General features: G+C 40.0%; 3 protein-coding genes across 5 annotated transcripts in view; 1 reads left to right on the forward strand and 2 right to left on the reverse strand.

Annotated features, from left to right (window-relative positions):
* Positions 1-417: 417 nt before the first annotated feature.
* Positions 418-12,394, reverse strand: ppp2r2aa (protein phosphatase 2, regulatory subunit B, alpha a). Its single transcript, XM_044367755.1, has 10 exons — positions 11,924-12,394; positions 11,475-11,552; positions 9,393-9,490; positions 9,004-9,169; positions 8,670-8,782; positions 6,573-6,750; positions 5,749-5,913; positions 5,358-5,527; positions 5,064-5,155; positions 418-4,665 (listed from the first exon to the last, which is right to left on the reverse strand). The coding sequence occupies exons 1-10, from the start codon at positions 11,928-11,930 to the stop codon at positions 4,386-4,388; spliced, it is 1,347 nt and encodes a 448-aa protein (XP_044223690.1). The 5' UTR covers positions 11,931-12,394; the 3' UTR covers positions 418-4,385.
* The window catches only part of LOC122993501 (rabphilin-3A-like), a 38,116-nt gene continuing 17,598 nt past the window's right edge, over positions 4,656-25,173 (forward strand). For 2 of the 3 annotated variants that reach the window (XM_044367713.1, XM_044367727.1), the window contains exon 1: positions 22,353-22,618. The gene's annotated coding sequence lies outside the window, so the exon portion shown is untranslated. Of the gene's footprint in view, positions 4,681-22,352; positions 22,619-25,173 lie in introns of those variants that run through there. The other variant, XM_044367722.1, reaches the window with a different exon arrangement.
* On the reverse strand, positions 15,241-21,165 carry vps33a (VPS33A core subunit of CORVET and HOPS complexes). Its single transcript, XM_044367741.1, has 13 exons — positions 20,996-21,165; positions 20,724-20,789; positions 20,427-20,554; positions 20,077-20,263; positions 19,791-19,907; positions 19,490-19,664; positions 19,173-19,366; positions 18,283-18,409; positions 17,919-17,986; positions 17,599-17,736; positions 16,830-16,967; positions 16,548-16,716; positions 15,241-15,870 (listed from the first exon to the last, which is right to left on the reverse strand). The coding sequence occupies exons 1-13, from the start codon at positions 21,095-21,097 to the stop codon at positions 15,677-15,679; spliced, it is 1,803 nt and encodes a 600-aa protein (XP_044223676.1). The 5' UTR covers positions 21,098-21,165; the 3' UTR covers positions 15,241-15,676.

Consider the following 25,173-nt stretch of genomic DNA (forward strand, 5'->3'; position numbering starts at 1 on the left):
AGAGCTCAAAGAGGGAGATAGTGTTAAACTAACCTTCTGCTCTCCTGACTTGAGCTATTAACCTGTCATGGTTTGGTACTGGCCCCCGAGAGGGTTGAAGTATAGAACATCTTTGATACATCACCACAGCCAGACAGATCAGGGGATTGCAGCGAGAAGTAATTTGCAGTGTTGCTGCTGCTGTAAACACATTCTATGATAATAACTTTAGTAAAAACAGCGCTGTCAGCCACCACTGGAAGAGTTTGACAATATTTTGCCCTTTGAAAGTACTGCAGCAACTCTGCCTCAGTCATGAATTAAGCCTTAAAAAGCCCAGCAGTGCATCGGATTTATATACATGTGTGTGTTATAATGTTAGGTTTCCTCACTGCATGTTATAGTACTTTACCTTATAAACACAATCCATAAAGCAAGTAAATAAATCATTTTATTCAGAACTCAAGTTTGAAATTCTCTATTACTTTTCATCTAAATTGTACTTTATTCCATTTGACAAAGACAAACATGGCTGTACAATGAACCATTTGTAGTTTTTTTCCCCCCAAACAGATCACCAAAACTCTCCTACAATCTTTATTCAAGAGCCCCTTGAAAGAAATAAACAACAAAAAAAAAAAAACACTTTACAAATTAATGAAATTCACAAAAATAAAAGTGCATTTTGTTTTAACTCCTGTGATACATTAGACATGTATATAATGCTGCTGTAAGTGGAAAAACCTCATAACTCCAATGTAGACAGTTTTCATGTAGATCTTTAGTTGACCCCAAGCTCATGAAACCAATTCAAAAGCCATTGTAGAAATTTGTTAAAAGTGTGTGATAGACGTGTAAATAAGCACGTTTTTAATAGAGTAGTGAAAAGCTGCTTTCTTGAAGGTACAAGGTTTTGATCACAGAGCAGCGGTTAATTCCCCTGAGCAGTCTCCTGTCTGGCATGCCAGAAAGTTCAAGAAACATACTTGATTATCTTATTTCTTCTTAATGCTTTAAGAAAGGCAACAGGGTTCTTTTGAACATGTTTTGTGGTTTCCACCACAGCCTTGAACAGTAGCTATGAAGACAATATGAGGGGAAAGTGAAAAAGATTACTGGTTAGTCATTTAGTTTTTATAAATGTCCGTGAATGTGTCAATATGTTTGAATGAATGTTTTCAATACTGCTCTGTTACTGTACGTCTGACACTCAAACAGCCTGATGACCATCTCTGCTGTGAGTTCAAAGACGTTGATTTTTTTTAAAAAGCCAATGTTACGTTTTTCAAGAAGAAAACTTGCTGTTTCTAATCCAATACTATTTTTATACAGATTCTTGCATTTTCTAACATTTCTCACATCTTTCAACAGCTTGTTAGAAGTCTAATATTTACTTTAAACAGTGAAATGAGTAAATTCTTCCTTTGGATGGATGACAGGACAAGACTGATCTCAAGACTGATCTCATATTTTCCAATGGATAACTCTCTTGTTTGGTGACCAAAAGATTAGATCATACTTAACAGCGGAATGGGACAAAGGCGCCACATTATGCAGGTTTATACTATACATATGACACATGTTCTTGCATCAGACAGAGAAAAGCCTTTTGAAAAGCTTGCAAAATAAAAGAAAAGAGAGATTAGAAAAGTGTCTCATAACTAGAGGACATTACCCAGAGCCCTGAGGAAGTGACACTCAACAGTAGCTTAACACCACCTTGTGGAGATGGTTATTTTGGTGGCGTTCTAGTGATTGGAAATCAGTTGTCTAAAGGTAAAAGTGAAACATTAATTTACATGAATATGATCCAGTGGACCAGTAAGATTCATGCCCTGATTCAATGGCTTTATGTCATTAAACAGTATTTTCAGAAAGAAAAGAGGAGAAAAAACTGTGCTATAATTAACCTGTTTGCTCTAGAAGAGAAATGGCAGCGTGTGATTGAAGCATAGTGTAGCAGAGAAACAGTAGATTTAATTTATAGTACTTTCCCGTGTTCAACGCAGTCATTAATAACAGTTTCCATACATCAATCATCTGCAGACCAAGTGCTCCACAAATTCTCCTTTTAAATAAACAAGTCAATAGAAGAGCCACCCCTGCATCAGGAGAGAGAAAACTTTTCATACAATAATTCAGAATCAGTAACTCTGCCTAGTCAATTTGCTTAACTAGCTTTAGAGCGAACTTGATTTGACAGTTTTAAGATTGTTAATTTAATGCTTGACTAAAAATGCCTTTCCCACTTAGGCCGACGAGGGCCTATTCTTTCACAGCGAGCAAAATGGTTCACAAACAAAACCATGGCACAAAAACAGAACGTTAAGAAACAAAATGAACTCAGAATCTAACTCTGAAGCGTCTAAATAAGTACTACATAAACATCAGTTACAGTCAGCCAAATTAAAAAAATAAACTGTTATAGTGCTTATGACTACAGAGGTACTGACACCTGAAAATACTTGTCTTTGGACGTCCCACGTCAGAAACAACACACTTCTTAGATGTCACAAAAAGTCTAGCTTTCAAACAAATACCTGCCAGAATGAACGACATGACGCAAGGTCATATGACCAAAAAAAAAAAAAAAAAGGTTACCCGATCAGGCAACGTTCCATCTACAATCAGTCCAAGATAGACAGCTAAAGAAACTACAGTGATCAGACTGTAATCCAATTGCCTTAATTTATACAAAAATAAATCAGCTATAGTGATTATTCTTCTCTTTTATCAGGTACAGTACAAAACATCATAAAAAAAACTACGAACAGAAACTAGATCCAGAGGGCAAAGTGATCGATCAATCAGCAACAACACGACGGGCTTTGTGGGGAAACTGGCAGCAGCACTCAACTTTGGTACCACAGACCACGAGAGAATTAGGCCACATCATGCTCTTCCACGTATATAACAAGCTTTTGTCCTGAGCTTTTTAACGGTGGTCCACACATGTGCAAGGGTCACCAGTCTGACCAGGGGCACCTCGTCTGCAAGACAGCTTTATATGATTAGAACTTACGAGGGTAGAGGACTGGTTACTTTGGCATGATTAGCCCCCATTCACCTCCTAAAACCGTAATACCTGCCGAGTGTGTGTGTGTGCATGCCATTCTTGTGTCCATGTTAAAGGCCTACACAGGTCTTTTTGTTTGTTTTCGCATTAACTAGAAATTGCATATTCATTACTGCCAACAATTTTCCAAAGAGTAGCCATTTCTATACATTATTAAAATCAACTTAGTGTTGAATCTTGCTTGACATCAGTAATCTATCTCTGAACATCTAGTCAGGTTTTGTTAATGCAGCTGAGAGCAGGAAATGTTTTGAATACATGATGCTGATGTAGTCATGGTGTTATAGCATCATAGTGTTGAGCTTTAGCTACTCAAAAACCGTTGCATTTACAAGCTTTGCTGAAACAAACTAACCCAAAAGACAAATGTTAAGAAAGGTGGATGTTTTAAAAGGATAAACTGGCTTTCATTATTTCTTGGAAAATAAAATGGTTTCTGTTAGGTAGATTACAACAAAGTGTCAGATGTCAGAGGATAACAACACTCCCTGCTAGCAAATACACTACCAAACACTAATTAAGACAAGGAGAACAAAATGTTCACTGTGATCAGTTTCAAGTCTCTGTAAGTAGATTTTCTTACTGTAAATAGATAAATGTAAACCAGTGGCTGCCTTGAAGATAAGAAAACAATCTAATAAATATTGGTACGCTGTGGAAAAAGGTTGGCAGTAATGTAAATACACTTTTTTTTTTTTTTTTTACAGAGAATGAGTTAAACATGAGAAAACACTAGAATGGCCCTTTAACAGCATTAACATACTAAATATTAGGGAGGAGTGGTGAGTGAACTTGGCAACTTGACAAATACTTGGGGCAAATATGGAGTGTTGACAGCTTGTATTAGCAGTGCTTCAGGCCAGTACAAAAAGGAACTTTGTGACAGAAAGTTGTATGAACAGTAGAAAGAATTTCCTATTCAAACTAATAAAACATGGTAGCTACAGAAACTTATGAACAATTAGTAGCTATGACAAATGAATCATGTCACAATGGCACAAAATAATAAACAAACTAGCCAAATATGTGTATTTAACACATCTTCCCTTTGGTTTGGGATGTAGTGGAGTTGCAGCTGGATAAATGGAGCGCTCCTATCGGAGGAATACTACGACACTAAATCCCAAAGTCTGGACTGAGATCTACAAACCCTGCTGATGGCCTGCTGGGATGTACTGTGTGAGTAATGCTTGTCACATTCAGTACTAAAATAATCAAGGACAGATCTTGTGCAGACTTGCGGATTTAGCCAAAGACAGATATTGTTTTATGCATGTATCAGAGCAATGGGGCTTAAGCAGAAACTGGGATCTGAGCGGTTCATCTAATGCTAGTTCAGTTTTTCCTGGAATATGTACAGATTGTTGGTGGTGGCCACAGCAATGATGTTGTCCAGAGGATGCCAGGCAGTGTGCAGGATCTTCTTGTTAAAGTCCAGACTGTCTACACTGATCTCATCCTTTTTGCGCTTCCCACCTGTGCTTACTTTGCGAGGTTTCAGCACCGACCGCGGTTTGCTGTTCTCCCGCGATGCCTCTAGGGTCACGTCCTGCCGGTAGCCTCTGTCAAACATCCTGAAGAAGTTGTTGTAGGAACCAGTCATCACGACGCTGCAGAGAAACAAGGTATGAGTGAGTGTGAGTCCCAACTTTAATCTCAAGTATCACCCTGGATGGTAAACCACATTTACATAAGGATAAAAAATTAAAAGGTTAAAGTTGTATTATTATTGTCATTAACTACAACCAGGAGCACGTGCAGTATACGTCTCAGTCCAACCAAACCAAATCATGTGCAACCTCATGTCCTGCACTGAGCAGATAAGTGCAGTAACTGATAAGGCTGTTGTCAGGACGACGGGTCAGCCAAAAACATTTGTGTATGTTGTGAGTTTTGCATGTTTGGGGAATTACTATGGCATGATGAAGAGAAATAAAAATGACTTGCAGAACCGCTTTAGAAATTATAATTTTTAGCAGTTTAAAGGGGAAAAAAAAAAAGTGCCCACCTGTCGTTCCCATTCCAACAGCACTCAAACTTGTCGAAGATGCAGTCGTTCTCATAGAGTGAACACAACTTACTTCTGAGATATTCATGCACCTGTGAGAAGAAAGTGATGAAGAGGTGTTGTAGTTACAATCAAAAAATGTGCAAGGCAGAAAATAACATGACAAGATTATGACTCTTTTTCAAAAAACACCTCCCCCTTGTGGAAAACCAGTAGAATGACATTGAGTTTATGAGCCAACATGAACTGAAGCAACATTATTACGTTTGTCTAAACATGACAACAGTTATAGACCTGATACGTCTCTACGGGTCGGGTCTCCATGTTGAGGTCCCAGATTTTGACAGACAGGTAGTCGCGGGTCATCATGTAGCGTCCACTGTGGCTGAACTTTACATCAGAGATGGATGAGATGATTTCAGAGAAGAACGAGCGATTGTTTGGATCCTCTGGCTCTTCAAACACTTAGAAAAGAAAAAATGGATGCATGTCATTATTATACTCCAACAACCACAAATTCCATCAACGGGCAACAGTTTTTGTTTTGTGCACAATGGCGAGCAACACACAAACAACTCAGTTTTAGTTTTTTTTAGTTTCTCTCTAGTTTCCTTCGGCATGCAACAGGCACCTCAGGCTTCAACAGCCTCCCTGTACACACACAGCCTCAATGAAATCTGCTTACATTTGGCATGTTTGTCACACAGCGCTGACGCCCTCATGTCACACAGACGGATGGTGCCCTTGCTGCTGCTGTACACAAAAGTGTTGCACTGGTTGGGGTGAAACTCTGCTGCTGTGATCACCTCCGTCAACTCCTCCATATTAGCTGGCTTAATGTCAACAATATCTGAAGAAGTGAGGTTAAGGTAAAAGGAATAAAAACTGACATTTTCACAACTTAAATGGAAATCCTTCAGAGATAAATTATACAAAAAGACTCATCAAACTAAAACACCATGTCCCCAGTGACTCAACATTTTTTTGCATGGCTCTGGGTTAGAAAATATTTGTTAAAGACAATTTTTTGCAGGTATAGTTATGTAAGTGGCATGTGGCGATCGACCATTCAGGGTTCCATCTACAGCAGGCGCTTTGGATTAATTAGGTGTCAACGCTGCCTTATTTTGCATTTACAGTGACTCTGTTAAGGCAAGCAGCATGTGGCGGTCACATGACTCACTCCTCTTCTCGGATATAAGCACAGTAACAAGTTACAGAGAGTCATATGGTTGATAAATTCAAGACTAAAAAATTTCTTAACATTAGAACTGCCTTGCGGTCAAAAGTACAAATTCAACTTCTTGATTTAAACCCTGGATATGAAAAACGTTCTTACTTTGGCACCATCTGGTGGTATTATAACAAATGACACTGTGATACTTTCATCCATTCATACATCAACATTGTCAATCCCATTGTGTATATACAGTATATATCAACTTTTGGGGAAAAGTCTTCAGTCACTTAACTGTCATTGATGATAGAATTAAAAAACAAAAAGGATACTAAAGCTGCGGTCAGTGATCTCCAAATGCCATAGGTTAACGCGAAGGTCATCTGCAGACAGGTAGGTCTCACAATCACTGTTGACTGAGATGGAGTTGATATGGTAGGTGTGAGCATTTGCAAACACTCGTCTGGGGCTGGCCTCCACCATCAAATCCATGGGCCTGAATACTGGTACCTGAGGAGAAGGGCGGGGTTAGTGTCACTTTAATTTCATGTAAAATACAGTAGATTATATTGTCATCATGTTGTCCTCCATTTTGAAAATCTGATTTTTATGATTTCATCAAGTTTATTTTTAGAAAAGTAAAGACTTTTAACCCACATGACCTGGTCAAAGTTTGATTGAAATGTGTACTGTCAGGTGTGCAGAGACAATAAGTAACTGCAGCTGGACACCAGAAAAATACTCATACTTGAATGGAGAGTGTGAGTGAACCGCTAGGTGCTTGGGCCCTAATTAAGGAAGAACTGCAGTACAGAGCTACAAATTTTAGTTTTGATTTTATTTTTCTGCAGCACTTTATCACTAAACTGTCACTCTCACTCAATGAGCTCCATTCAACCCCCACAGCCCCCCCTCCTATTCTCTCTCTCTCCCTCTCAGTTGGAGAGGAGAATGTCACTCTTCTTGTGAAATATCCTCATAAATCCCATGACTTTGGCCAAATCTTACATTAAAAATCTCGTTTTTTGTAGGAAATTTCGTCAAGAATCCATTGATACAGGTTTCAAAGTGGTCAGACTTATAGTTTAGACATCAGAACCATTTGTTTGACACAAAGTTCATGCCTAGAGATTGCCTCCCCATTGGTTTACATTGTAAGGTGTGATGTGGCTTACAATATCTAAACCGTTCGAGTTATTACAAAGTTAACAACAGCTTTTGTTCAGCACAGTGTCATAAGTCATGTATTCAAGTTTGAAGCCGATAACCATTAACGCCCTAGGAAGAGATAGCGTTTCTTGGGGGTCCAAAATTGGCGCATAGTCGTACTTTGATGGGCATATTGCAGACTTCCTGTTGGATTTAGGTCAGGGGTGTCAGCGTATAATTTGTAGGTCTTGATGAGACGAATAATTGAGTTATGGTTCGATCTCTCTATGACATTCCTACGGGCCGTGGCAGCCATATTAGATACATAGATGGCACTATAGAGCACATTTTGGCACTTTGGGGATAATTTTTACATTTTATCAAATTTTTCACCAGACTTGATGTGCGTGCCAAATTTGGTGAGTTTTTGAGCATGTTTAGGGGGTCAAATTAAGGGTTTAAGTGGCGTAATAATAAAGAAGGAATAAGAAGAAGAAAAAGAAGAAGGAAGAAACAAACACACAAAATACAATAGGGTCTTCGCCCCTTTGGGGCTCAGGCCCTAACAATAACCATTTCATAAAACAAAGAAAAGCTCAGTGTATCAGGCTGGTCTGTTAAACTGGAGCTATATTTGGAAACTATACGATCAATATAGATCAGTGGTTCACTCTGGATGCACATGACGAGAGGTGAACACTTGGGTTGAAACTAAAACTAAATAGACCATTTTCACATTTGACATTTTGGCTAGCACAGGTGTAACTAATAACACTGATCAATATACTGCATTGCAGTCATGTTATTAGTTCCACCTGTGCTTTTGCTAGTATTACAAGTAAATACATCTGTATGAAACAGAAACAACTGAAAACAGTGTTGTAATGACTTGAAGAGGAAATGATACAATACTTAACTTTTGTCTCATCTGATTCAAATGAATATTTTAGGCAAAATGCAATTGATCTTAAATTGTATATAGAATTTAATAAACACAGAATCCACAGTGCTGACTAATTACAGTCGACTGAATTGACTGCTACTATACTTCCATCCATGTGGGGTCAAAGGCTGCTGTACACACCAGTAGAGTACTGGGCCTTAAGGCAACTTGCAACCAAGCGTGACATATTTTTTAAAAATCAATTTTCCTTACTTTAATTTATTTATGCAATGAATGAATGGAAAGTGAGTACAGAAGTTCAACAATAGTTCATTATTATTCATATAGCATACTGAAACATGGTTGAAATGTTTGTTTTTTATCAATGTATACACACCCGTAGTGCTGTAACTGTATTTGGATCTCTGTATCGGCCATCTTCTTCCTTCAAATTGTAGCCCTCGGGTCTCTTGTCACGCTCACTGATTTTCCACAGCTTTATGGTTTTGTCTACCAACAAGAGAGAACAGAGATAAGGGAGAACAGATGAAACAGAGTTAATTGCGATAACTTGATTAGTCGATGCTGTTTCCGGAGAATCAATGGACAGGTTTTAGTTGGTTTTAGCTTAAAAATTGCTAAAATGTCACCAACTAAAAATAAAATTATAAAACAGAATAATTACTAGACAACGGTGAATCTGTTCACTTATAATACAGTAGTTAACTGACCATTTGTGGATAAAAGGAACTGTGCTGCATTCTTCTGAGGCAACCATCGAATCTTGTTGATCTTCTCCTCAATCTCAAGACTTTTCAGGTAGTCGAACTCGGGCTCATGGCTCTGGAAGGTGCTGTAAACGTTGTACTCTCCACAGCACTGCGGTTGGTTCTTACTCTAAACAGCGACGGACCACAAATCACAGTTAAGTTCAAGTCTTATGATAGAAACAGACCTATACTGAGAGTAAGAGTCAAGACTTTATGTAAAGGGCACACATGAAAGGGCACAGACAGCCGTGGTATTTTTTGCCTACACTAATTTATGAAATTATTAAATGAGAAAGACAACACTTGCACTGTTTGTACACATTTATATCATATTAGATGATGTGACTTACCTCTGGCTCCTGTTGAAAGATGACAACACGGCCCCCCTTGTCCCCAGTGGCTAGCAGCTCTCCAGAGTGGTTGAATTCAACAGTAGATATGATGTCAGCTGTCAATGAAGTGGTGTAATTAGAATATCTCTTAATTTTCTTAAATTTTTTTTTACATAGTGCCCTTTTTTCAGAGTTTAATTTGCTACTGTACTGTTGTGTAAATTTGAGGCGAGTTCAATGTAAACACATTTTGCAATGATTTGCAGTTTTCTAGATGAACGATTCATTTCCTCCCAATGATGCACAAAATTCCTCCAGCGGCCATTTGCTCTTGTTTTGGCCGCCTGTGAGGGGTGAAAACAATGTCAGCCATGGTGAACATACACTGACATGCGGTGACGTACATGTGTATATATACACCATGTTGTGCTGGCGCAATGGAACTGAAAGTCAACCAACACTCTTCGGAGGATAAAAAAAACTTGCCATTTGCAGCTAGACAGCACTTTTCAAAGGCAAGCATTCTCATCAAATCCCACAATACAACAATCAATCCCTGTTTACAGCCTGGCACTATTCTGAGCGATAGCTATCCTTAATATAGGCAACGGACTTGTTCCTCTTTTAACACAGCACACAAAGTGCCTGATACGACCTGACTCCATGCAAGCTCTCATACAAAACAAAAGAGGGGAGACTATGTCTGCAGGAGTCAAATAAAACTACCACACTATTGTAGTGTTGTGTCTTCAGTCTGCTATGTATTAACACAAGGAGAAGCTCACATTTAAAGTTCTCAGGGAAAGCTTACTGTAAACAAGTATGTAGTCCTTTATACACAAATAAGTCCATGGTGTACTGTAAACATAAGTGTTTCAGGCCCTTGTGAACTTATTCATTGGACAATGGGACAAGGGGCAGGTACCACCCAGCACTTGACTTTCCGTTCATATGGAGGTGAAAGCTACATGTACCTATAACCTACCTTCCTTTTCACTTTGTTTGCATTAAGCATCCCCATGTGCTGTGTGAAAATGATCAATTGCACTGCAAGATATTGAAGACTAAAGTTCAGCATAAATTACAGATGGTTTTTAGAAGTTAAAAAACAGAAGTGTGGACCAGACACTGCCAGACTTTATTGTCAATCAGCTGGTTGCTAGTGTGGACCAGGATTACTTGTTTCAATTCTTGGGGCGGTATTAAATGGTCAGTTCCCCAAAAAAAACAAGAAACATTTCACACTTGAGTTAGCACATTGTTTCTAGCCACGAAGGTAGCTGAAAAACAACAACAGAAATGTTTTTGTTTTTTTTTCCAGAAACAGTGTCTTTGTTTTTAAGGATAATCAACAGACTTCAGTGTCACTGGTTTTCATTGAGAACAATTTCAGCTGTCAACTAGTCCAAATTAAATCTGTCCATGAGGTTGGATGATCCTGTGAGACCAATATATTGTTTTGTAGAGAGACTCATTTCGCAATGTTTTGAGCTCCACAAATGCAATTCATCTCCATTGTTTAAGGTTTGCAGTAGAAGTCTGGAAAGCTCCACAAAAAGAACCAAAACTATTTGCAATACCACCCGTAGTATGTGGGAAAGTACTATTTGTGACTTGGCTGAAGAGACTCTTTGTGATGATCATCTTCTTATACGGTTTCATGAAAATCACAAATTAGAGCGTCTAGAGCATCTCAAAACCTGAGCTGAGCTGTTTTTGAAAAGATTTCAGAGACTTTAAGTACCATGATGCACTCTGTGTCTCACATTTGATCCTTGCTCAACCAAACAAATGCAATGCTTCATTAACTTCCTACTTGTTTGGGAAATGTCTTTTTGCTACAAAAGTACAAACCTGCATTACAGTTTTGATGGTGGGTAATTGCACAAGTACTAACTTATAGTTTGCAGCAAATATGCCAAACAAGCTGAACGGAGTGAGCCTTAACAGGCCTACTGAACTAAACACATATCAAGCTTCAAACTTGTGCATAAATAATAAAGTGTAGCATTTAAAAAAAAACTTCAAAACAAGTGTGCACAGGACGCCAGTCAGACAGTGCAGGTTAGCAAGTGTTCAGTGACCACCACATGGACTTACCTTCGGCTACATCGTCATCTATCGCTCCTTTGACTTGTGAAAAGCACCACTGCACATCATTGCTCCCACCGCCGGCCCCTGCAGGAGGCACAGACCCATGTTTAATACAGCACCACCATCAGAGACAACTTTACACGCGTTAGCCCGGTGCTAACATGGCTAAAATCAGTATTATATGAACAAGGCCACACGTTGACTTCATACTAGTTACATAGGTTAATTTATGTAGTTACTGTTAATAGTTTAAGCTTGTTCAGATATCTACTGTGCAAACGCTCACTTTCACACTGTCACTGACACACACTAGCATCTGGAAGTGGCTAGCTGTTAGCTGGTTGTTCACAGCAGAAGAGGATAACAAACACATCATCTACGCTGAACACCACCGTAATGTGTTGAATAATAAGGACACCTCACACAGCCGGACAGCCTCTGCTCTCGGATTTTACCTGCCATGTTGAGCGGCTCGGACAGTGCGGGTCTGTAGCGGGCTCGGGCCCCGGACTGGAGCAGTGCTGACCCGGGTCGGCTGGCTGGTTCTGCCCGAGGAGGAGTGGAGGAATGACGACTGGGAGCTGCTGGTTAGTCGGAGGAACGCACAAGTGCTCGGTCCAGTAGAAACAGACAGTACGAATCAGTTTTCAATCAAAGGAAGTAAACTACAACCCTCTGTGCTGTTTCTTAGACTTTGCACTCTACTTTGAGGTTTCCCTCGCCTCTGCCTCTCCCTGCATACACGTTCAAAATGGCGCAACGCGGGCGGCGTTCAGCCGTTCAGTAGGCAACAAACCGACAGGGAGCGCGGCGAGGCTGCACCGTGAAATGTTATCCTGCCTGACTCCTGAGCCGCTAGCGGTCATTTCCCCTTTTCCCAGAAACAACGTCATTAATTGATTCATAGCGCGTTTAAATTTCAATGAAAAGTCATTAGGACTATTAAAGAAAACCCTGTACTGGTTAAACCCCGCCCGTGTGGATTGTTGTACTGATTAAAATCGAACTCGCCGGCGCACGTAGGTTTTTGTTATTTAACTTTTTTTAAAATCAGTGTCTATTTTAGATTTAATGTAAGTTGTAACTAAAGATAAATATATATTCATAATATTATTCATAATGAAAATATCGGGAAATTAATATACACATTAAAACAAACTAATGTAATGTTTTGGACTTCCGGTGGCACCTGCAGCTGCCACAGATTTTTAACATGTCACTGTTACATGGATCTGTCGGACAACAGCTTTGGAGGACGCCACTCTGAAAAGATGGTGTTAAGAGTGACACTCTACCATGCAAACTGAGGTCGAGGTACCAGGGCCGCATTTAGTTGCGATGGTGCCCCTGGACAAAAAATAGACCCTATCCATTGCTTTGCCAGGTTGGTGGTTCCACCTTGGCAGGAAGTCAGTATCCCAGCAAAAGTAAAAAGTTGTTTCACCAATTCACTCAGGAGGAGTTAAGACAGATTTAAGGCTATTTAGACAAACTGACTCCACCTGACATTGCCACTGCTGACACGCCTTATTTAGATAAATATTTCAACCTTTTTATATTCTGCCCAGGAAAAAAAATATAGTTGTATAGCTCTTATCAATCAAGAATACACAACAATGTTTTTGTAAGCTACACAACCATACAAACATGTTTTATAGCTTCACTGTGGTCATTTTGCAATGCAGCAAATATCAGTTTCTAGATTGCACATTTAAACATACTGTCACAAACACATCTGAGGCAAACCGGCTTGCTTAAAATGAGTTTCACTGTGTAGTTTCTGTCTGTGCCTGCAACACCCTGTTTAGATTATAAAAAGCACAGTAACTGCACAATAGTTGTGACCTATACCGCAGTGTGAATCAAAAAAGGAAGGAAACATGATCACTCCAGCTGTTATTGTTGTGTAATGGAGACATAAATAATTTATAGGAGCATAGACCACAAATCCCAGGGTCTGCATTATCAACTTCATTAATGAGCTCGAAGTCCATGAACGGGCTCATTCCGTCTGTATCTTCTTACTTTCCCACCATAAAATAAGTGGTCCACCGAGCAAGAAGCAAAGCACCAAACAGCACAGTGTAGCTGAAGAGGACAAATTTGAGGATTTCCTTCAATGTCCGGAGGAAGCGGATTATCAGGGGATCCACATCCAGAGGCTCGTGCTGTATCTTCTGCCTGCGACTAGGTTGAGTCAGGTGTCCCATGTTCCCACCTCGACCCATTCTGCAAACACAGTTTTGCCAAATTTCAGAAAAGAATATAACTTCATTATCCATCAAGGTGTAAAATTATATTTGACCCATCTGGAAGTTCATTAAAACATCACACATTGCACATAATACGTATGACCACTTTAAGTACTTAAATGCAACAATTGAGCAAAAAAGATTAAAAGTCATTGGGATAAATGTCATTTTATGTGTTCTTTTTTGCCCATGTTTTCTTAAAAGTCACAGAACAGCAAATACATTTTAATTGCTCAGTATATAACTAAATGTGTTTGAAGTTTTTTGCATTAGAGGTGCAAATTGATTTGTTTCTAGCCTTGCAGGAGCTCAAGAGGCTGCATTGTCACAAGACTACTGTTAATAATTCATCTGTAAAGTGGGTCCAGTATTGATCTGCTTTGTTTGTTTATACCCACAAACAACACAAACTATTGAGCATCTGCAGCATTCATCTATCTCAAATGCTCTTAAATATGCAGAACAACACTGAATACATTCATGCAGGTTGTTTTTATTATTATTATAGTTATTTCTTCTTTTATATAGTGGGCAAAAGAAGTTATAGTGAAGCTCATACGATCTATATGTTAGAGGCATGTTTTGTTTTATGCGTGGCTTATAAAGAGGAACTTTGTCATTTAAAATAAATGTTAATGTACCTTTTATAACATAATACTAATAAAAAATGTTTTCTTATTTAATAAATGTTTTGGAAAAGGCTTTACAGACTTAAACTGCACTAAAACAGACAAACATGCAAAAATCGTCAACAAGCTCAAAATCTAATTTATGAAGTTACAACATACCTTGGTGTTGTTGGAGCAGGAGCTGATCAGAGGGTGGGCTCTTGCACGTCCAGCCCTGAAGTCCAAGTTGGTGTGTGCTGCCTCGAGCCCTTCGGTTTCTTACGACAAGAGGAGGAGCCAAAAGCAAAAACTGATCACAAGGATCTGAATCCCCTGTGATTAATCTAATGGCAGTTGATGTCTTCTGTGCACCTGCTCCTCAAACAAAAGAAATTCTAGTGTGAGATTTGATCTATCAAGCAAAAACCCACAGATTGAAGTATTTCTTCTCATGGCTTTAATTGAAACAGTTAGCTCATGAACATGGAGGAAATTAGCAGAGATTTACCCAAGAAGAGTACACCAAAATATCTGCTGTCAGCGGGTCTCCCTGTGTTCATAGGCACGGAGATGGTATTGACTGAAACAGATCAAACGCCCTCCTGCAGCACACTTATCCTCTACCGGAACATGGAGCAAATGGCCTCCTAATTCAATCAGTGTCCTGCGCTGTCAAATCATGGGCTGCTGTGGGCTGAGCTCTCCAGACAGCACAGGACCATTATCGGCTGATCGGGAGGCCTGTTACTGCGCTAATTGCTCCTTCAGAGAGCTGGACCACCACTGACGGATACACTCCCGTCCCTGCCTTTCATCTCCTCTCCCTCAGCACAGTCATCTTTTTCCAAAAATGATCCACTAACAAAAATAGGCACAGTGGTCTCCCTCATGAGCAAGTAATACAAAGAGTAATTTCAGTTAGTTAAGACTTTATTTTCTTATTTTTTACCTGGGAGAAAGGACACACACAAAGCAGAGAACTGTTCAACAATGAACTACAAAAATCTAAATCAAAGTGCATCTTTACACATTAGATTATAACATCCAAAAGCGTTTATTCATACATACATATATACAGTAGCTCCATAATAGAGAAATGACCTCAGTGATGGAAATGTAACCAGAGGACAGAAGGATAAACAAACAGTAGCATTAAGTCAGCTTGATATTGTGTCATCTGGGTGCAAATCAAGGACTGGAAAAAAAAAAACTTAAAGAACCTGCTGCTGTCTCACCAGCAAAGGCATCAATGAGACACCTGCAGCACACTGATATGGACATGAAAACAGCAGCTGGCGTTTTCTGATCGACGGGGCGTTTGATGTGTTCAGGTGTGCGTGCAGGTGACTCAGGGGACCTGGGCTTCAGGTCTGTCCATAAGGGATTTGATCCAAGTTGTACCGTTTATTAGTTTCGTTGTGGCTATAATGTACTCCATCCCGCTGTCTTCCATCTGAGAGAGGAAACGAAGAGCAGCTATCTCCGCGTACGTCACTCCTCCGAGGAAAAACACCAGCGTGGTCCTATTCTCCCCTTGCTGGCCTGTGAGACAGAGACAGATATACAGTATGTCACACAAATAGAAAAGGACAAAACTGACAAATTGACCAAAAAAGGAAAAGTTATTTTTTTCCTTATTTTACTCTGATATAACAAATCAATCGAATTGTGCCATTGCTCAATTTAACAAAGCCAAGTCCCTTCTGCTAAAGCACGATATTCTGAAATGTGAAAACACTAATTTAGCCATCACCCTCCCCCTATATATATGAGTCCTCTATTATCGCCTTTTAAAATCCAGTGTAATACAGGCATGTAGAAACAAGTCAACAAGTCTAATACCCAAACTCTCAGTTCTAATTAGCACATTTCAAATTGAGTGTATAATTAAATTCATTATTCACATCAGTGTAACACCTACTGCTGCCAGTATGACAAGATGGAGGAAAACTGAAGGAAAGCGCTGTTGGTCACTTGACAAACTGAGTACAGTGTGTTTTTATCTATCCTTCTCTTCAACACAGACGCATACGAACACCAAGGCAAACAAACACTGACAGCAGTTCTGTAGTATTGTCAGCTCAGTGCCATCAATCTGCTGCCGTTCAGCATTTGACATAAACAGGAACAAAGCCGGTGTCTTATCTACATGGAGCAGGCAGGAGGCTGTTTAGTGAGCAGCGGGGCAAACAGCAGACCCAGTTTGTATTGGTGCTTACGTTTCTTGTGGAGTCCAGCAGGTAGCTGTTGTCTCTCCTCAAAGTGTGGACCTGGGAGCATCTTCAGCACCTCTTCAATGCTACGCCAGCCCGGCCTGGCTAGGACCTGGGTCAGTCGGATGCTTAGCGGTGCGTAGCCGCTGTACACATATGAGATGTCGTTGGGGTTCTGAGAAAAGGCGAAAGCAAGAGTCAAAGAGGGCAAAATCTTCCTCACGTCCTTAAAAGTTCAAGCATTTAATCCTCAAAGCGCTTCTCTTCTTCTCTTTTTAAATCTCATACCTGTTCATTGGCGTCCTCCATCCACAGTTTGAGTGTTTTTCTGATGGTGGGGTAGTTATTCCTCGAGCCCGTCTGTGGTTTCAGAAGACCCGCCTTCTCTAGGTTATTCAGTGTTAATATGTGTTCATAACCATAGGTCTTCACACAAGACAAAGAAGGGACATAGAGATAAGCATCATTAAAAAAAACAGTCTCCCGTATGTTTGATTAGTTTGTTAAAAATATTAAAGGGTGGGTTCACCCAAATTACATTTTTTTTCTGACCCCTGGTATCTACCCAAGCAGATAATCTTTGGTTTTATGTACTGAACTGTTGAGATATCAATCTGACACAGCATCTGAAATACTCAAACACAACTTTCCTTTCAAGAAACGATGTCCCATTTACTCTGGATAATCAACGGACCTCATCCGTAAAATTATGTCTATGAAAACTGGACATTGTTTCTGGAAAAGCAAGTTATTAATAGCTTTGTATTGGGGTTGTGGCAGACGTTTCAGAGGCGGATATTTGAAAACCTCAGCTTATAAGAGCAAAACCATCTGCATGGCAAGACGCCAGCAGTGTAAGCAAGATATGTTTTTCTTTGTAATTTCGGGGACCCTTGAAGTTATTCTTGGATAAAAACCAAACCCAAAATACATCACCAATATTATTATTGTCTCTGTTTGATGCAGCAGGGATCTGTGGGCTCGGAAAAGATGTGAACTCCTGACTTATTACATCACCGCCACCTAAAAAAACAAATCTGTCTGTCTTTCACTCTACCTGGAGAATCTCCCTCTTGTAGTAGTCAAACACCTTCTGCTTGAGGCCGTTGTTGCAGACAGACTGCATGCACACCAAACGCAAAATCTTGATCAGTGGGTCTTTTTGGGCAATGCAGTCTTCAATGTACATGTTCACCTGGTTGATAAAAGAGCATTCATCAGAACTAAAGTGCATCCATAAAAAAATAATAGATAAAGAGGTAAAGCCTGTAAAACAAATGCAATAAGGCATTCCTTATATTACAGTTTTTAACATTTCTATTACAAAATCTTTAGACATAAAATTTTTTAAAAAGAAAAAAAAAAGGTTTTATGTACCTTGTCTGTGTCGACTCCAGTCATAAACTCCTGCTCCACTGTTAGGTTATCAAAGAAGGCCTCCGATGCTGAAACAAGAAACACTCATTTGAAGTTTATTACAGTATAACAAACATATTTGACACCTTAAACATAGAGCGCTGGAAGATGAGAAATACAAACACTATTTAAATGATTTACATTTTCATGACAAATAGTGTCTTGAAGTGTCAAATGTTTTTGTTTTTTTTAAATGGAGATCATTAGCAGGTTCTTACAAACCACAAGGATTTATTTTGTATTATTTTATTAGTGTTGAAAACATGATGTGAAATTTAAGATGTGATGTGGTTAAGAGAAGGTACACAGGGGATTGTTTACACACTGGTGATGTCCTTGATGAGTTCTGCTATAGAAGTGTGGTTAGCCAGTGAGCTCCGTGCTGCCTGCATGTGAGGCAACTGAGACACAAACTGCTTTATTTCTCCCACCGTTTTGGCGTTATGACGTTCCTGTGAGACGAGACAAAGAAATATCACTTTACTAGTCGAGCTGTTAAAACATTTAATATTGCAGCTCGAAAGGCAACCGATTTAATTATCATAAAAAGTCAATCATGTAAAAACAAGTCTGGGCATGGCGGTTAATTAAAATGTACCGAAAGCAAACACACAAAGCTGTGGATTCTTTGTCTGATTATATTTGTAGACAAAACAGTTTCTCTGTAACACAACTTTCACACAACACATATAATAGTACATTATCTCAGTTTGGTATCTTTCTACACAAATTCCCTTCAGCCTAAGCAATGACCATACAATCAATTAATTGTGTTTCTAAAACCTTCCTGATGGGGGCCATCTGTCCCCTCATTAGCAAAGAGCAGCCTGTTAATACTCACTGTTTTCCAGGGTTAGAATACCTCTGCTGGTGCATCAGTTTGCTTATCAACAATCTGTTTTAATGTAGTTTGTATTACACTTGGTGTATCTGAACTCTGAGCTGATGACAGAATGATAATATTGTGGTCTTGTTAAGTATTCTGTTTGACAGATTAGTACTGTATCTTATCTCCAGGTGATTGCCATTACCTCCCTGACCTCATGGATTTCCGTTATGACCTTGAGATTATCATCAGATCAGATCAGGCGGGATGTCTGTGATCTAATGTAGCTTTCTAGAAGTACCAGACATTGTAACAAAAAAGCACATTACACTATGATCCTGTTCCTGCAGACAAATATGCTAGAGTGCTGAAGTTGAAGAGAGACCAACCTCAAAGGCAGCAGAAATGATTTTGGCCTTCTTGCTGAGTGCCGCTCCAACAGCATTGAAATTCTTATCCCGGATTTCTGCATACAGTTCCTCTGCTGAGTTGAGCTGTAACTTCTTGGGCTCTGTGGGTAAATCTTTACTCGCTTCACCTTGTTTCTTCTGCGCAAACTTCTCAGGAGGCAACTTGACATAACCTGTAAGCCAGATGAATTAAAAACAAGGACTGGCAATTAGACAGGAGGATAAATATAACTGTGCATCTGTATAAGACTGATGTTCACAAATATGAGAAGAAATTGAAAAAAGTTCATCCTGACCATTATTGATTCCATAGATCTCATCAATGAGACCTTCATAGGTGAGCTGTGTGGCAAGAGGGGTGAGCAGGTCAACGTTTCGGTCCAGGAGGAGCAGAGTGTCAAACACTGGCAGGATCTGATTCTGACTACCAGCGAACTCCCTCTTCATCCTCAGCATCATGTTGGCGACGTGCTGAGAACAAACAGAGAATTTTATTTTCAAAATAAATTCTTCACCTGACTGTTGCTGAGTATCAGTTTTACTATAATATTTATATCAGTTTTCGTACAAAGTTATCCCAGCTTGCTTCACACTCACCCTTGCACATTCTCCTTTCCCATAAATCTGTGGAATGGTGCCATACAATGCCTGTAAGGTCATGAGGCCTTTGGCTGTGTGGTAAAGGCTTGTTTGGTCATTTTCCAAGTAGCACTCCTGTACGAGGCAAAAATGAGTCATGAGAGTTAGAAATCACAGATATACATATGGATGAGAAGTGGTATTCAAAATACTTCTTTCCAGAGATTTGTTAAATTTGAATGTCATACAGCAATCTTTTATGTTAATGGTTGATATTTATTTGGGGTCTGTAGGTTAAACATACCCTGAAGGCACTTTCATACTCCATAGAGAGCAGGTCACCATCATAGGGAATCAGATCCAGAATATATTCATCAATGTTGATGAAAGAGCCCAGAACGCCCTGCTCCTTCAGCCGCTGTTCACACAGCATGCTCCTCCGAGGCACAAACAAAATGTGGAAGTCGCGTGATGAATGCATTTTATCCTCACTAGAAAAAAAAAGCACAAGTCAGAACAAAAGAGGTAAAAACAGTGAATATCTTTGGAAAGTGACAGAAGGGACTTACACACACTGGACTTAGCTGACATAGAAAAAAATGCTTATATCAATGTTTACAGTGTGGAGCTTGAAATTGAAACGCGTCAACAAACCTGAACACATTCTCAGCGATGATATCCATAAGCTCCAGTCTGGGACGGACAAAGAAGATGATATTTTTGACATCAGCAGAGGGGAGCCGGCCACTCTTGAGGGTAAACATCTTCTCCACTTCATGTTCCTGGAAAAACACAGTAATAAACATGCAACGTGTATTTGATATCTAAGGCTAACAGAAAGCCAGGTTAGATATATGATAGATTACTTGGCATTTGTCTTCAGATACCTGGTTCTGGCCTTGTTCGTTGAGTTACTTTACAATACATAAACTGTGCACAGACAGCACTTACCTTCAATAAAGAGTATTGTGCTATCAGTCCAAAAGGTCCCGTCAGATATTCATCCCAAACTATGGCCTGAGGAGAAACGGGACATAAAATATCAGCTGCAGGAAATGTTGCAAGCTAATAATAAACTGATGCAGCTACAACTCATATACATCACAGACAGGCCTCTTGCTAGGCAGTCAGAAGACGTAGCTAATGTTCAACTGACAGCTCCATGGTAACGTTGAGGCTTAGCCGTCACATTAACTGATGTTTATGTGTGTTTATTATGTTACCTTGCTTCCTGCACATTTGTCCAGAAACTCTCGGAGCTCTTTTCTTGCCGCTTCTCTCAAAATGTTTAAATTGACTCTCCCGTAAGACAGGTGGGCAGCCATTTCTCTTCATCAGTATACAACATATCAGGTGACTTCAGCGAGTAAAGCGAAGTCATGTGACCAAAGAATATGCACTGTCAAGATAGTTCACACCATATCACAGCTCAAAAACACTTACGCCTAATTGCGTTCAGCCTTTGGAAACTCCTGGCCCGTTAGTCAGCACCATAGACTGTATATAATTTATTTATTATTTATTTATATACAATCTATGGTCAGCACTATCAAACAAAGCTATAAAATGATCGTAAGTGATGGCAATTAGCTAACAGGATAGCTCATTTGTGTCACGCATGCGTACTGGGTGCTCTCTTTACCAAAGCCAATTTTGAGGAAGATTTACGTTTCATACTTATATAGATATCAGTATGTTGAGCGTGTCCTCAAACATTTCTGCTCAGAATTTAAACAGCACGTATATACTTCTCCTTTCTGAGTCTTCCTGTGGCGGGATGCGAACACGGAAGTACAAAGGATGTAAATCTTGTGTCTTCCGCAGTCTTTTCTTGTATGTAGGTGTGGCAAAATACACAGTTTGACCGCTAAAAAGCTACGCGTCTATCACTGTAAATGCAAACTGTTCTCCCAGTGAGTGTGTTTGCATTTTTTCGTACCAATTCAAATTTTATTAAACAGAAATATACCCCATAATAAAGCAGAAAGCGCGAGTTTCATCCTCTTTTTGGCGCAAAGAATACTTAATCCATTAGATGGCGCAATGTCTCCACAGTAGAATCAAAGCGGAGGTTTGTTCACTTAATTGAGACACTGATGTGAGGATTTTAATGTCTATTTCTTTGAGATTGCATTTTTGCTGCAAAACATATACTTTTCTGACTGGACATTGGCACATTTAATGATTATGTAGGAAACATGAAAGTATTCAGGTAGCCATACTTGTTTGCTGCCAACAAGTAGATATTTTTAAGTGTGTATACTTATACACACAAGGATACATTTAAACTCAAAAGGAAAACAATAAAAAAGACTCTTAAGATAAAAAGAGAATAGTGGCTTAATTCTTTTTACAATTGCACTCAAATGCCAGTTAAACTTTGTAAAGTCCTAACCATATGATATCTTGCTGCAATGTGAGAAGAAAATAAAAGCGCAGTTATTAGACGATCTTCTCAAACTGTCAGTGATTTATCGATGGGGCTGCATGGTTCATGAGACACATCTATGCACTGCGCTGTTATAGAAAGAATTTGATCAGGTGATGACTGTCCACTTAAGCATCAGTGTTATCACTTCAGATCCAGGGGTTTCCTTCCCAGGGTACCAAGGGCTTTCCATCCTCCACGCAGGATAGAAGAAGACCAGTTCCCACGCATTGTGGAGATCCGCGGTGACTGTAGCAACAGACTACTCCTACAGGAAAAAAAATAAAAACTCGGGGTTTTGGTGACAGGAACCATGCGCAATGACTGACTCTGTGGTCGGATCCAAGCGTTGCACAGAAATTTAGTCCGCATCATTCAGCACTGCGAGAGAGAGAGAGAGGCTGGGCTGGACTCTCAGGTAGGTTTTTTACAATCGCCTTCGAAGGATTTTCAAACATTGCATCCTCGACCTGAAATCACTTTGAGGTTATTGCGTGTGGCCAGTGACTCAGTCAATTAGATTTTCTCATTTACAAGTTGAATGAATGCAGCATTTCATTCACAAGAGAGAGAGAGAGGGACCAGATGATCTCTTACGAGGGAACATATTTCATTGCATGTATTTATTGAATTTGATGGAAACAGATTTTCATTGTCTCTATGAGCCAGTTACTAACTGAGTCATCTGAATGGAAAAAAAAGAACATTTGTGAATGTGTGCAGTGCGGTCTGTATGCATGAAGCTGCTGCTGCTAATTAACCTATGTGAGGTACCAATTATGTAAATGAACATTTGATTGATTCCTTTGTTTTAGGGAAAACACGACTTAGTGAAAACACTGCTCTGCAGCAGAATGTTCTTGTCATTCATGAAGAGATGTTCGATGGAGCTGATTGCCTCCTTATTTTGAATTGTTGCATTGATTTACTACAGCATGCTTTGGTGTTGTGATTATGTACTCAGCTTATTCATGAATGACTATGGTAAATTTAACTCTTGCTCAGATAGGCGACGTTTTAATCCCCCCTTCAAGATGAATTAAAACAAGGATGCTTCCTGGTTGCAGATCTGATATAAGAAAATAGACCTGGTAAGTCATGTGGGAGATTGTGTGGTTGCAGTCCCTGGGCGTTGCTGCAGGATTTTTAGGAGCGCACACTGGGGCTTGATGTGCCTGCAATCTAGGAGGAAAACATCAGTGATGCCTCCAAATGCTGACGTGGGCAGGGCAGCTCTCAACTCCAGCTGTGCCACAGGACAGGTGATTCAGTCGCCTACTTGTTGTGATGTTATCTCATTCTGCACCCGTGGGTCATTACAGCGCAGTGTGCGTTGTAAACTGACTTACTGGGACCAAAGCAGTTAATTGCTGCTAGTGTTAGTATGGAAGGAGGACAGAAAAAAAGGAGCTGGGAATCCGCCTCCCAGTTCCACCATCTCCAACTCCTCCTACAGACCTGAAGCATGGGGATTAAATGGGGGAGGGGAGAAAAGACTGAATGAACAGTCTGAGATATCTGCAGCTGCCTCCTCTCACATGAGCAACTACAGTAGTGATTGGACTACACCCTTATGCTGGTACCTCTCTCTTTCTATTGCTCTGTCAGCCTACCACACTCTTCTGTGTGCAGAGATGAAAATGAAATTAGGCAAGAGAGAATTAAGAGAAAACGTCATATAAAACATGAGGAAATGAGAGAAACGTAGAGTGCAGGGAAAAGGAAAAGGTGAAAAAAGATGGAGGAATGAAGTAAGTGCTCTGCACGCTAACTGCATTATTTAAAGCTGAAGGATGCAAGGAGACTGTACTCAGAGTCCCAGGCCTTCATCTTGTCTTCCTCTCCAACCATACTGTCTTTTCAGCCGTGACTGTTGAGATGCATCATTACGGTCAAATTGCAACCACGTTTCGTGATCCACTGACACCGTTACTAAAACTGTGACCCATTCTGGACGGGCTTTGAAATTTGGCACAGGTAGTATGATAACACAGACTGGTGGGCACACACACACACACACACACACACACACACACACGCGCAGCATTTAATCATTCTGATTCTCGTCTTCTGATCTTGCTTGTTACCATGGTCACAGTTGGTAAAGGTGCGTGACTCTATGTTCCTCTGTGTTCTTCACAATCCACACATGGAGCTTCGATCCCAAATTATACGTTATATTCTAATATCGGAAGGTGTCTGCGTCCTGTTTTTGAGCAAAGCTTTACGTCTGTTGTACAGTATGAGGAGACATTTTTTTCTTCCGTTTGTGGTCGAGCTTCAGAAGGGAGTGGCCTCATCTTCAGATTCTCATCAGAGCGGTGGATCAGAATCAATTCACCAGCCTCTCTACAACTGGTGATTAGATCTGCCTAAATGCTCTGGCATATTGGAAAAGACAGATGTAATTAATGTGGCCTTTAAACAAAGTTCCCCCAAGAGCACAAGGAGTTAAAAAATCCAAAACTGCCTTGCTGTTGTCTTGTATCGGGCTGTGATTGATTCTATAACAGCAGCCTATATGTAAGCATCATTTCTCCCATGTCCAATACCATTTAGAGTCCCTTACACATTCATTTAATTGATTAACATCACCTCTGTGCATAGGTTGTAGCTGCAGTGATGCCCTTGCTCCCCTTCATCTCAAGTCTTTCTGACAGGAGTTTTTTGTCTCAAAAGTTGGGGCTACAGATTATTTTTAGTGCCGCAGTGTTTCCAGACTAGAACAAGCTCTCGTTTGCCAAAAGAGATCTGCTAAAAACACCCAGGGGCATTGTAGCTGCTAGTTTGCTGGTTGGACAAGAGGGAGGGTCAGATATCCAGCTGCTGAGCCGTGCCAGATCTTCAAAGCGGTGCAACAAAGAGACAGGATCACGGCCATCCCACCGTGGGATTGATGGCAGATCTGACATCCCTTTTATATGTTCTGAGCCATGTAGATTATCTCAACAGACCACCGACTGGACTGTAGGT

This window comes from Thunnus albacares, chromosome 2 (genome assembly GCF_914725855.1).
Source record: "Thunnus albacares chromosome 2, fThuAlb1.1, whole genome shotgun sequence".
Classification (NCBI taxonomy): domain Eukaryota; kingdom Metazoa; phylum Chordata; class Actinopteri; order Scombriformes; family Scombridae; genus Thunnus; species Thunnus albacares.